The sequence below is a fragment of the Hydra viridissima genome, unplaced genomic scaffold (genome assembly GCF_058129835.1).
Source record: "Hydra viridissima isolate aposymbiotic clone 2 unplaced genomic scaffold, HvirCarnegie_v1 scaffold_1, whole genome shotgun sequence".
Classification (NCBI taxonomy): Eukaryota; Metazoa; Cnidaria; class Hydrozoa; order Anthoathecata; family Hydridae; genus Hydra; species Hydra viridissima.
Genome location: NW_028324300.1, coordinates 6,675,179 through 6,688,451, shown reverse-complemented (window position 1 = coordinate 6,688,451; position 13,273 = coordinate 6,675,179). Strand labels below are relative to the sequence as shown.

General features: G+C 31.5%; 2 protein-coding genes across 7 annotated transcripts; both read left to right on the top strand.

Moving 5' to 3' along the window:
* The first annotated feature begins 3,215 nt into the window (after positions 1–3,215).
* On the top strand, positions 3,216–6,624 carry LOC149893079 (uncharacterized). Of its 4 annotated transcripts, XM_090099405.1 has the most exons (4): positions 3,847–4,128; positions 4,235–6,014; positions 6,249–6,323; positions 6,507–6,624. In XM_090099405.1, the coding sequence occupies exons 1-3, from the start codon at positions 4,025–4,027 to the stop codon at positions 6,321–6,323; spliced, it is 1,959 nt and encodes a 652-aa protein (XP_089955531.1). In that variant the 5' UTR covers positions 3,847–4,024; the 3' UTR covers positions 6,507–6,624. The 4 variants fall into 4 exon arrangements, with proteins under 4 accessions (XP_089955546.1, XP_089955539.1, XP_089955531.1 ...); XM_090099413.1 differs by lacking the exons at positions 3,847–4,128; positions 6,249–6,323; positions 6,507–6,624 and adding exons at positions 3,217–3,473; positions 3,783–3,832 and having other exon boundaries at positions 4,235–6,113; XM_090099420.1 differs by lacking the exons at positions 3,847–4,128; positions 6,249–6,323; positions 6,507–6,624 and adding an exon at positions 3,216–3,473 and having other exon boundaries at positions 4,235–6,113.
* LOC149893078 (uncharacterized) lies at positions 6,545–12,844 on the top strand. 3 transcript variants are annotated; one of them, XR_016456115.1, is made up of 9 exons: positions 6,545–6,758; positions 6,899–6,994; positions 7,094–7,253; positions 7,333–7,388; positions 7,521–7,693; positions 7,791–7,950; positions 8,119–8,274; positions 12,062–12,186; positions 12,530–12,844. XR_016456115.1 is itself a non-coding variant. In XM_090099432.1 (8 exons), exons 1-7 carry the CDS (start codon positions 6,545–6,547, stop codon positions 8,226–8,228), a joined length of 969 nt encoding a protein of 322 aa, XP_089955558.1. In that variant the 3' UTR covers positions 8,229–8,274; positions 12,530–12,844. The 3 variants fall into 3 exon arrangements, 1 of the variants encoding a protein (XP_089955558.1); XR_016456116.1 differs by having other exon boundaries at positions 12,484–12,844; XM_090099432.1 differs by lacking the exon at positions 12,062–12,186.
* Positions 12,845–13,273: the final 429 nt, after the last annotated feature.

Genomic DNA, 13,273 nt, shown 5'->3' with positions numbered 1-13,273 from the left:
TTTTGACGTAAACGACACCCCTTCCTGAAATTTTGTCGATCACAGTGGACCCAAGCGAAGAGGCAGCTCCGCCTAATAAATCAGTGGCAACAATGGGAGCGGCTCGAGCAGCAAGCATTCCCAATAAAGGTAAAAGAGCTCCGATAAATCCTCCTTTGACATTTGCGTTGTGTTCCACTTGAGTCTTGCTCATTTTAATGGTGACTCCAACTCCTCGATGGAGAGCGTCCAAAATTTGTTGGTGTTGTGTGTGTGTCACAAGCAAAACGTCGTTTCCGTGGAAATCCTCTCTTGAAATCCGGATGCTAACGGGTTTTCCTTCCATCATGGATTTTTTTATTTTTTCGATCTGTCCCTGGGACACGTTTAATTTGACACTGATATATTTGCTCATTTTTTTAAACGAGGGAAAAAAATATTTATTTCACTTCTCGAATGTGATATCGGATCGTGATGTCCTCTCCGCGAAAGTCGATTAAATTTCCGTTTTGATCGACAACGCGTGTGATCATCGTGGAAATTTCAGGGACCTTGACAGGGAGGTAGACCAAATGGGTGGGTCTTTCGATGATTTTGAATCCAGGACCGACCGATGGGTAAAAGGAGTAAATGCAATTGAGTTGTGAGCCGTTGATGTAGGCTGATCCGATGACGTTGTTGACGATTCTGATCGTGTTGACGCTTGAAATCCTGACAATGTCGTCGGACTCGTATTCTGAATTGGAGTCCAATTGTCTTTTTGTGAATCCCAAAAGAGAGGCGATGCTGTTTTCGACGTTCAGGTCCATCAAATAATTTACTCCGAGTTTGACGGTTGATTTTAAAGTGTTTGAGTTGGATCCGATTTTGATGTTTTCAGGTGAGTAGCTGATCTTATTCGCAGCAACGTAACTTGCGCTTTGTGACGCGTAATTTTTGATTGTGTTTGAGACGGTTTTTTGCAAATAATTGTTGATGTCGATGATGTCGTAGCTTCCGTCTGGGATGACGACGTTTTCCCAATTGGCTCCGTTGTTCATGCTGTACCGGAAAGAATTGTTTTTGCTTGTGAAGTTTGGAAAGCTGTTGTACGTCTCCAGGCCGAGAAAAGCCATCTCGTAGGTTTTTTCTTTTTCAAAGACGATTTTGTCCAAAAATTCTGTTATGATTACGTTGGAATTTCCATCCACGTCGATGATGATGCCAGACATTTTTATTAATGGACAAAAATTTTTTTAAAAGGATTCTTTCGGAAAATAAAAATCGTCGAATCCGCTTCGATATTTTTCCTCGTATTTTTTTGAGGTTAAATCGATGACGGCAAATCCATGGTGTTGAGACCAACAACGCTTGCAAAATTTTTTGAATTCTTCTTTTCCCATGTCGCTCGAAACGTGGTCTCGAAAAATGTGGTCCATATTTTTTGAATCTTGAGGAAACAGACAAATGAAATTGGTGTTTTCTCGGATGGTTTGTCGTGGGAGCATGAAGTAATTTTGAGCGAGGTAGAAGCAGTCGACGTTGGAGTGTCTTCCGCGGATGTAATATTTTTCGCACTTGTTTTGCTTGGTTAATTGAAGGTCGTCAAAGATCATCAAATTGTTTTTTGTTGAATCGAGGTCTTCAGGTTCAGGAACATCGTCAGCCGTTTCGAAAAATTGGCAATTCATGTCCTCGGTTTCGGAAAAATTTTTTGAAAGGTCGTTAATGACGCATTCTGGGTTTAAATTCAATTTTTCCATTTCGTTTTGTACCTTGAACAAATCGAGGATGATCTTTTTTGGCAAATTTTTTTCGAACGAGCTTTTGAGTATTTGGTACTCGGGTTGGAAAAGAGATTTCCCAAAAACTTGTAAATGGTTATAATCCAACCATCCAGGCTTGAGCAGCAAATTGAGAAGCAACGTTGTTTTTCCGCAACCGGACTTTCCAACGATGATTCCTCGAATGCTTCTTTACCTTAACTAAGAACAACAGCAACAAAAGCCCTGTAACAACAAAAAAAGCATAGTAACTGTATATTTGAAGAAGGAAAAAGAAAAAAAAAATCTAATGATAAATGAAATTTTAAATACTGAAACAGATGATGAAAATAATACAGAAGAACAAGTAAAAATATCAAAAACAGAAAATTTAAAACTTGATAAAAATATTAGAAATAGTAAGTAACAAATAACAAAAATAAAAAGAACTTTAAGATATAACAATAATGAAGATACTAAGAAAATGTCAGAATCTTGTGGATCTCGGCCTTATATCTCTTGATGATGAAAAATATGCCAAATAAGCACATAACTATGTCTGATGTTTAAATTTGATCTCCAATTATTTTTTGTCCAATAACCAAAATATGTTGCAAAATTACCTTTTTTTTTTATTGTCCATTTTCAAGGAACATAAAAGTCAAGTATCTTATCAAACTTTGACCAGGTTTCAACAGTTATCATTAGATTGATTGTTAAAATAGAAACATTACGCTTAACTCCATTATGAAATGTCTCAAAGTGAAGATTTATATAAACTCATCATATTATGTATTTCTAATGCCACTTAAAGATACTATGGTAGTTCTTTGAGTTGGACCAGCAGTTGGAATCTGAGATAAGGATACTCCCAGCCAAGGAAATGGAGCTTTTTTGGTCGATTTTTTCCTCCACATACTGTAACTGTTTCAAATTTTGGAGGCCAGTGTAACTCACGGATAACAGTGCTATTGTTAACAACTGAATTAGAGATTGGAATGGCTTTTATCCGTTTTTCACGCTCAACATTGTAATTTAAAATATGATGCACTGATACACTTTACTAGCTTCACTCGATACATCTATTTTGTTCATTTTGATAATTATTGTGACAGGCATACACACAACAGTTTTTTTGGCACGATATAAAAACTTAATCTGAAATTAAAAATATATGTATATCACTTGCTTTAAACGAATTCTAAAACTCCACGCTAAAATTATCCAAGTTCGTTTGCATTACATCATGCAACAGCAATTCACAACATATCATAAACAACATTGCATTTTCTCTTTTAAAACAAATCTAAACAAATAATTGTCTACAACCGTAAAAAAATAGGCCTGCACAAAAAATTCCAGTTGCACGACGAATAGGCCTGTTGTAGGAGGGGTGAGGGGGAGCGAGAGGGGTAAAGAAAGAGAGAGAGAGAGAGAGTAAAAATTTTGCAAGATAAAACCCCCTCCCCTTTGCTCAAGTGAATGTCGAAAATTCCTAGGTTTGTGCGGATCCAGCGTCTATAGAATGAAATTGGTACATTCACGTGGGCCGTTTCCTGGTGTGTTATTGGTTAAGGCAAACAATGAGCTTGGAAGTTCGCCTCTGCCACAAATGTCTATCCTCCCACAAGAGGTTTGTCCTAATGAGCCAATGATGGGAAATACACCTACGTTAATAGGTTTTGAAAATAGACATAAAAAGGGCTTCTGTGATACAAGTTTCAAAATCTGCAAATGCCAGGAGTAAACTGAGTAAGTTTTTGTTTTGATTTTTCGAGTTGTTTGGCTGTTTTACAGAGTTACTTTAGCTAGCTTGAATAACCGGGGGACAATAATTTTCTTTGACGTGCTAGTTTTACTTTGCAAAATTTTAACATTTTATATTTTATCGATTTTCTCACGGTGTTTGTGTTTGTTTTATGAAGGCGAGTTGGAAATGTTGTGTTACTGTTTAATAAGATAGAATTTTTAAAGTTGATAAATAAGAATGCTTCCTGCAGATCTTGAGCTTTTGCCTTCTCCCTCCCCGGTTTCTTATATAGTTGTTGTTTTTTTTTTTAGTCTTAAATGAAAAAAAGTTTCAAAATCTGCAAGTATCAGGAGGAAACTGTGTATGTTTTTTGTTTTGCTTTTTTGAGTAAGTTTTTGTTTGGCTGTTTTACAGAGTTGCTTTAGCTAGCTTGAATGACCGGGGGACAAAATTGTTATTAGACATGCTGGCATCTCTTTGCAAAATTTATGTTATTTACGGTTTATCAATTTTCTCATGATGTTCGTGTTTATTTTATGAAAATGATTCGGTAATGTTGTGTTGCGTATTTAATGAAAGAGAGTTTTTAAATATAACGAATAAGAATGCCTTCTGCAGGTCTAGAGCTTTTACCATCTCTTCCTCCCCGGCTTTTTTGTAAGTTTAAAGTTTGCCTTGCGGACGCAATGTATACAAGATTTTGATACAAGTTTGTTTGTTTGTTGTTGTTTTTTTACTTTTACTATCATCGTTATGTTTATAGCACTGAAATGAACGAAAGAGCAAGAGTATACAGTAAAAAGTATAGGAGAATCCAGTCCGAGATTACCAAGATGCTAACTTCGACTGAACCTTCTAGTGGTGATGTTGCAGTACCAGACAAACATGATCTTCACGTTGATGACGTTTTAGCTTGCAGCGAAATTGTTAGCGATGTTAGCAGTGCTGATCGATCGAAGACATCACCTCTAAACATCGAATTAGCTAGGTGGGCAGTTAAGCACAATGTATCTCGTGAGTCCTTCAATGATCTGCTTTCAGTTCTCAATAGACATGGTTATGAGCATTTACAAAAGGATGCTAGAACGTTGTTAAAGACTCCCAGACGAATCTGTACTCAAGAAATCTGCGGTGGCTCCTATACTTACTTTGGAATTCAGGAAGGTTTGATTCAATGTTTAAAAGAAATGGATGTGATTGATGTTACTGAGATTAAGTTAAATGTCAGCATAGACGGTTTGCCTTTGTTTAAATCATCGCTTGTACAAATGTGGCCTGTTTTGGGCATGTTTCACTCTAATGTTTTCATTGTTGCACTATACTGTGGGAAATCTAAGCCCCATCCTGTAGATGATTTTTTGAAGGACTTTGTTCTAGAAGTCAAGCACCTCTGTGTAGCTGGTATAACCTTCAACAAAACAAACTCAAAGTTTGGTCTTGGTGTTTTTATCTGTGATGCTCCAGCTAGAGCATTTTTGAAACAAGTTGTTGGACACACCTCAAAGCACGCTTGTGAGCGTTGTGAGATTGTTGGTGAGTATGTTGCTCATCGCGTGGTGTTCAAGCCCCAAAGTTCATATCTGTTAAGGTCTAATGCTTGTTTTGATCAGCTGTTGTATTTAAATGGTCATCAAGTTGGTGTATCCCCTCTCTCAAGTTTAGGTGCATCTTTGATCAATGACTTTGTTTTAGATTACATGCATTTAGTTTGTCTAGGAGCAACAAAAAGAATTTTGGCTTTTTTAGTTCAGGGTCCAAGAGTATGCAGGCTGTCAAACTTTTTAATAAGCGATGTTTCTAACAGACTGTTATCTTTAAATGGCAAGTTACCTTCTGACTTTGCTCGCCAACCACGTTCATTGTCTGAGCTAGACAGATGGAAAGCCACAGAATTCAGGCAGTTTTTACTTTATACTGGTCCTCTGGTGTTGAAAGCTGTGCTTCAAAGCGACATGTATCAACATTTTCTTTTGCTGCATGTTTCTATTTCTATTTTGTTGAGTTCTAATAGTGAGTTCAGGCGTCATTACTTATCTTATGCTAGGGACTTGCTTAACTGTTTTGTAGAAAACGCTGCAACTTTTTATGGTGAAACCTTTGTGGTTTATAACATTCACAGTTTGGTTCATCTCTCAGACGATGTTGAAAATCAAGACTGTTCACTCAATGAAATGTCCGCTTTCCCTTTTGAAAATTTTCTGCAAACATTGAAGAAACAAGTTCGAAACTGCAACAACCCAATATCACAAGTTGCAAAGCGTCAGTTTGAATTGCAAAATGTCAGAACTGTATTTAAAACTTCAAAGCGTACAAACCTGTCTGTAAGTTTTCGAGATTCTTGTTTTCTACATCAGAACTATTTTTTTGTGATTGTTGAAAATCTTGTAGATGATAACTACTTGTGCAATCGTTTAAAGGTGAAATATACTAAAAGCTTTTATACCAGCCCAGTGGATTCTAAAGTCTTTGACATTGGTTTTGTTGAGAAGTTTGACAAAGTGGCATTTACATCCAAAAGGGTTCTGGTTCTCAAGACTGAACTTGTAAGAGTAAAGAAGGTTTCAGTATTGCCTTTCAATAATGGTTTTGTATATTTTCCTCTTTTGCATGAATCAGAGCAAAAATAATTTTTTTTTTGTGCATTAGTTGTTGTTGTTACTTTGTTTGTTTTTTATTTGTTTAGTTTTCTTTGTTTTTTATTAGTTTAGTTTTTTTTTTTTTTATTTAGTTTTTAACTGCAGAATTAAAGTTTTTCAAAATCAGTTTGCTTATTTTAGCACAATGCAACATCCTTAACCAATTTCAACTTGCTCAATTTTTATTCTTCTTCAATATGGGAATTTAAGAATTAGGTTACATTGAAATGTTTTTCATAACAACAGTTTATTGATCATTTTAGTATTTCAAAAATGTTTTAGAATAGATTTATAGTATTTCTGAATTACATTAACAGTTGCATTACTTGTGATCATAATAATCAATTTAATATTGTCCTTTGTTTGGAGCTGTTCTCATCTTAAAATTGTTTTCTTTAGATTGATTAACAAAACTTAGTAAAAAGGTTTGACGAAAGATGGAACCAGTACCAATGAAAAAGTGGGCTTGTGCGGTATGTCAAGAGAAGAGCAAAACAGAAATAGGAGTAATTTTAAGAAAATGGATTGATACAGAAAAAAAGGTTGTTTATTGGCCAAGTGGTGTAGATGTATTACGGGCTGAGAGATACAATCTTTCACCAAGTTCACACTGGAAGCAGTTTAGACTTATGAAAATGAAATGTGAGGATGGTAGGTCTTTTATCATTTTTTCAAGTTGCTATTACTTTTATTGTATTTGTGTGAGTAAGATTTTAAATCAGCTATGTGTTTGTTATTTTTTTTTTTTTTTTTTTTTTTTTTTAAAAAGTAAATGTCTACTTTTGTTAAAGATGACATTGAAGTGTGTAAACTATCAGACTTGTCTGCTTCAGAAGATGAGCATGGTTTTGTTGTTGACAATACATTGACCTCAAATGAAACATCAGGTTAGAAACTGCACCCTTTGTTGGATTTTTTATAATAGGTTTACATCAAATGCATGTCATTTAATACAAATACATGGTTTTTTTGTTTGTTTTTTTCAGACATTCCATTGATACCAGCTTCTGCTCCTCACAAAACCAAATTAACAGCATTTCCAACTCCACCATCTTCTTTTGTCCCTTCGTCCTCAAAAGTCAGTCAATCATCGCAAAGTTTCAGAGAAGCAACACGCTCTCGGTCTAGATCCCCTGTGACCAACAGGTAATTTAACTGAGTTTTATCACATTGAACTCTGCATGATTAAACAATGCAGTGATGTGATATTTTATTTCATGTTAAGGACACCTCAACCTGTTGCATGCAGCTCCTCCCAAGGTTTTCCTCTTGAAACTGCACGTAAGGAAAATTGTTTTGACTAAAGCGGTTTATTTTAAATATGATTGAGCTTGAGAGTTGCAATAAAGAATTGTTTGGAACATGTTCTGTTCAGGTGACTTCTACTCAATATTTTTCAATTTATTCTAACAGAGTTTCAAAAAGCTGTTCTTAACAATTTGGGAGAGATTGCAGTATTCATGAATGAGCTACGCGAAAGGAGAGCTGTCCATAATGACACCAAACAAATCTCAGCTCTTTTGAGCATAGAAGAGTTTGAGACAGTAGAAGAGCAACTGAAGGATGAAAACTACAGAAAAAATTTGGTAATTTCACCACTGTTGTTTTTTTAACAATTATTGGACAGGAAATCTACTTTTTTTTAAAGATAGTTCCTAATTTGCAGTTGGTCTTTGTATACAGGTAGAACAGCTCTCTCAAATTGGGGGTGTAGATGTCAAAGATGCAACTTCAAAAATCATTGACAGAATGTTTTCTGTGAAACTGCAATGTAAAATGAACATGAAAGGGAGTGGCGGAAAGTTAGCATTAGAAAAGTCTGGGTTATGGAGAGTTGTAATTGGTAAATATGCTTTTGTGTGTGTGTGTGTGTGTGTGTGTGTTTGTGAGAAACATCTAGAAAATTAGCTAATGCAGTATTTTGTGGGTAAATTCTTTACAGAAGTTAAGAGGAACTGAAACTAGTTTAGATATTTTGCTTTCTTTAATTGTTTATCTAATTTACTTAAAGATGCTGTGAAAATAACATTTCCTGCTATGAAAGAGTCCAGTATGAGAGAACGTGTAATGGTTAAGCTAAAGAATGCGCCAGGTCAAAAAGATGGTACAAAAAACCAATAAAAGGTTTACTTCGATCAACAGTCTGATGTTGGGAGAATTGTAATTGGTAATTATACTTTTATTTAAGACTAAGAAACAACTGAAACGGTAGCTAATGCCATGCATAGTTTGTAATGTTTTTACCAAAGAAATAATGAACTGAATTAGTTGTTCTTTTAAAATTGCTTTTAATTTTGTTTTTTTTATTATTGGATTTTTTTTTAATTGTTTATTATTTTTACTGTTTATTTTTAAACTCTTTTTTGTATTTATAATTGAAATGCTGCCTGCACAAACTGCATTAGTCACACTATTTTCATTTTGAGATGTAACCATTTTAAGATTACTTGTAATAAACTAAAATAAGTTCACTGCTTTGTTTATTTTTTAAACTTTCTTGTCAAGAAATTCACAAGTCTGTTTTGTTTTTCTAAAGATAGTAAAAAAGATATAAAAAGAGAAAATAACTTAAATTTTATTGTTTAAATATATAAAATAAATGGTTGATGAATTTAATAACTATAAAATCCATCATACATTTTTTAATATGCAGAATTTCGTTGCAAGAACCAATAGTATTGATTGTTTATTTTAAAAAATAAATTATTAAACAAATACTTTTGTTCAAAAAAAAGAAAGGATAAGCACCAAAATATCATTTCTATATTTTAAGTATTAAAACTTTCAAAATGTTGAATTAAAAAGAAAAATGAAAATATCTCACAGTTTATTTTTAAAGAACAAAACAAGGATAACTTTGCATGGATTCTTTTTGTTACAAGATTTCATTATATTAACCCATTCATATGGTTTGCTTATTTCTCCAATTTTTTCTTCTTTTTTCAATTCTTGCAAAGCATCAGTTAATAAGTGTTATGAAATAGGGTAATTAATTATTATTCTTTGAAAAGCTCCATTGTACAAAGGTTAACCAAACAATACAAAAGATATATTTTGTTTTGACTGTAGCACTTCTAGGCAAACAGAGTTATCTTCTCGTTTCTATCATTCTTGTTTTCTTTAATATAATCATCTAAAAATGTTATTACTTCATTGGGTCCTTTATCTGCAGCATTTTCTACATTATAATAGAAGGTTGTTTTTTAAGAAACAAGGTTAATGATACCAAAATTGTGTACCCATGTGTCTTTTGTAATATACTCCACTAACATTAGTTGCTTACTTGTAGTTAGTTACTTTTTGATAATTCGTACATAATACAAGACTGCTGTTACTTTTTGATAATTCGTACATAATACAAGACTTATTTGTCCAACTCATATTTTTTTGTTTCATCATAGAAAACCTGTGCTTTTCAGATATGCATATCATGTTGGAGTGTGAAGTTTTTTGCTAGAAGTATACCTCCTTTCAAAAGTTAGCATTAAAAAGAGTAATCTAAATATAAATTTGATAAAGTTATCATTAATTTATAACAAATTTGCTATTAACTTATACATTAAAAAGAATTTAAAATGCAACTTTATTACAACTTAGAGACTAAATTTAAAAAGCTAGACTAGACTAAACTGAAACATTATTAATTAATGATTTCTTTAAGGTAACTTAAAATATTACTTTAGTTTTATAATCATTACATGTAAACATACATTCAATATTTTTTTAATTGAAAATATGTCCTTAAAAATAGATGAACAAACTGAATTCCTAAATTGAAATTTTATTATATATCTATGAACTATTATATTTTACTTATTTACTTAAGTTAAAGTCATTTATAATGTATCTATAAGTAAATTAAACAGTAAATAGTATTTCTATGCTAAAATGTTAATCTTTTTTCAAACATATTTCAAGTAAGGGATGAAATAGTTTGTAATTTAATAAAATAAACAATAATACCATGAAATATCATATAGTTATAATGACTGCTAATGGTAGTTACAACTTCAACAAAACAAATGTATAGGCATTACAAACACTAAAGATTAATAATGAAAGATTAATCAATAGCATGCTACAATTATCACAAGTGTTGATCCTTTGTTTAAACTTATTAATACAGTAGTATTGTTCCTTTTACCAATTAAGAGTTTCCATTATAATAACTGTTAATCATTATAATTGTAGAACAGATTTTCTTCACATTTTTTTTTTATCTTTTTATTTGTATTTCTGCACCAGTTTTCTTCAACTCTTTTTCTTCTTTTGGATGCCATGATAGCTTGTTTGTATTCGGCAAAAATATTAGATCTGTTTGTCACTTGTAAAATCCCTTATTGAAATTGATTCTATTTTTTATGCAGCTCAGATATTTTTTTTGTTCAAAATAGCTGGTACACATGAAAGTTTATTAGTTCATTATTGAAGTGACATAGTTATCTCTGTTTTTTGTTTTTTGTTTTTGTTTTTTTAATGGACTTAAGGAGTTTTTGCTGGCAGCACTTCATTTGCTATTGTTTATTATTTTAATTGTTTATTGCTTTTGTTGAAATTTTATTTTCTTGTGTAGTTGTTGTTGTTATTTATTATCTGTACTCTCAAAGAAGTTAAGTTTTGTTTATAATTGTTATTGTTTGGTATTTTTATCACATTTTAAAATTAACTAGTTTATATTTTTAAGTTCTTTTTCTTACTTATTATTGCTATTGCTTGTTAACTTCATTTTTTATTGCTTTTGATATAATTTTAAAATCTTTGTATCAATGTTTTTGTTTTTAATCATTATTGTTAAGTTTTGAAGTTTTTTTTAACTACTTCTTTATTAATTATTGTTGTTGTTCTTTTTATTATATTTCTATGTTTTTTTAATATTTATTGCTTATTGTATTTACTCTTTAATAACTCTTATTGAATTTAAAAATAAATTTTGACTACTTTATATTGCTAATATTTGAGATTTTTTTTTTATTGTAAAAACCTTTCTTGCTGTTTATTATTGTCATTGTTTATCATTTTTATGATGCTTTTTTGTGATAATTATTATTGTTTATTACTTTTATCACATTTTAAAGCTCTTGCTATTATTTATAGTTGCTGTTGTTTGTTAGTTTAATTATATTTGTATAGTTTTGATTTATATTTATAAGCTACACTTGATTGTTCCGTTATTTTGTTAATACATAGAGCTGCTGCAATTTTTTTATTTTTGTAGCAACAAAGCGCTGTTTTCAACTCCTCATTCAAATCAACAATCCCTTTCATCCAGATTATCCTCTCTCCTCCTCCCCTGCCTCCTTGCCAAAAATGAGGCCAGAATGATACATTTATTTTTCTCCTATGGAGCAAGATCCACAACATTCTGACACTTTTTTTATTATCTTAATTATTGTTTTATCTTAAAGTTTTTTTGTTTTTTTGTTTTCTATCTTTTATTACTTATCACTTCTCATTGCTAATGTTTTTATCAAGCTTAAATTTTTTTTTTTTAGTTGTTCTTCTATATTATTTTCATCATCTGTTTAAGTTTTTAAAGTGTCATTTTTTTAAAATTTCTGTTCCTTTATTCACATAGGCAAGTGCTATGCTTTTTTTTTTTTTTTTTTTCAATCACCTAGATGCTAGTCTCAACTCCTAAATCAAATCAATAATCCCTCTCATCCAGATTAATCCCTCTCCTCCATCTCTGCCTTCATGTAAGGCTGGAAAGATACATTTATTTTCATTCTATGGACACGAGATCCACAACATTCTGACATTTTTTTGTTATCATTATTATTGTTTTAACTTTTTTTTTTTTACCATTTATCTTTTATTATTGTTAATAATTTCATCAAGCTTTAAAGTTTTCTCTATAATTTTTAGTTTTTCTTCTGTATTATTTTCATAATTTGTTTCAGTTTTTAAAACTTCATTTATTTATTTATTTTCTTTTATGTTTTTTTTTTTTTCAGGCAGGGTTTTTATTGTAGTTGTTGTTGTTGTTATTGCTGTGGTTGTTGTTGTTGTTGTTGTTGTTATGGTTGTTGGTGTTGTGGTTGTTGTTGTTGCTGTTGCTGTTGCTGTTGTTGTTGATGAGGTTAGTTAAGATTTCTATTATATTTTGCTACAACTTTAACTATTGTTGTTGTTTATTATCTTTGTTACACTTTTAAGTTAATGTTGTTATAATAAAAAATTCCTTTTATCCCTTATCATTTTTGTAATTGATTATTACTTTTATTGTTTATTGCTTTTGTTAAACTTTTTAAATTCTTTGTATTAGTATTGTTGTTGTTGGGTGTTTTTATTGTGTTTTTAAAATGCTTTTTATTATTCAATATTGTAACTATTAACTATCTTTAAATATAGTTGTTTAGTTTTTTTTTTATTATAGGTTTGAATTGTTCTTACTTACTAAAAATGTTTACGTATTTTTGCAGATGCTGTAAAAGTTTCCGTTATTAAAAGAGTCGTTATTGCACGTTCGAGCATTAGTTAAGCTAAAGAATTTATCAATCCAAAAAGATGTTATGAACTGTATTTGAACGCATTACTTTGAGGAGTTTAATACGAATGTGGTTCGAACAAGTAGAAACTCCTAAAATTTTAACAATTCGTACTTATATTTTTCAGCCACTGTATTTGTAGGATAGAAGTAATATTTCTTGTTAATGTTTTAAATAAGTATGCTTGATATTTGTGCTTTTGCATTTCCATTTAAAAGTTTTATTTAAGAAACTCTATAATCTAACTGATATAATTCTCTCTTATTATTTGGAAATAGATTTGCGTTGCTTGGTCAAGACTGAGCAGTGAACGCCTCAGGGAAGAAGTAGCATGAGCCCTAAAAATGGAATTAGTAAAATTGTTTTCGGACAGATGTCCAGAGTGAACCAAAGACTCACGCAGACGAAGAAATTAAAGAATCGTGTAGATGAAAAAGTTTCTATGCTCACCGACGCACACGCCCAAGGTCGTTAAACAGCCCTTCTTAAGTCAAAATTACCTAATACATCAGATTCACCATTTTTCCGATAAAAATTAAGATTCTCCATAACGTATTTCTAGCGTTATTCTCTATGTTCTAGCCATAAGTTAATAATCGCTTTAATATTGACATTTCTACTGAGAAGAAGTTATTGCATAGTTCAACTCTAGCTTAAAGATCTTAGTTCTAAACATGT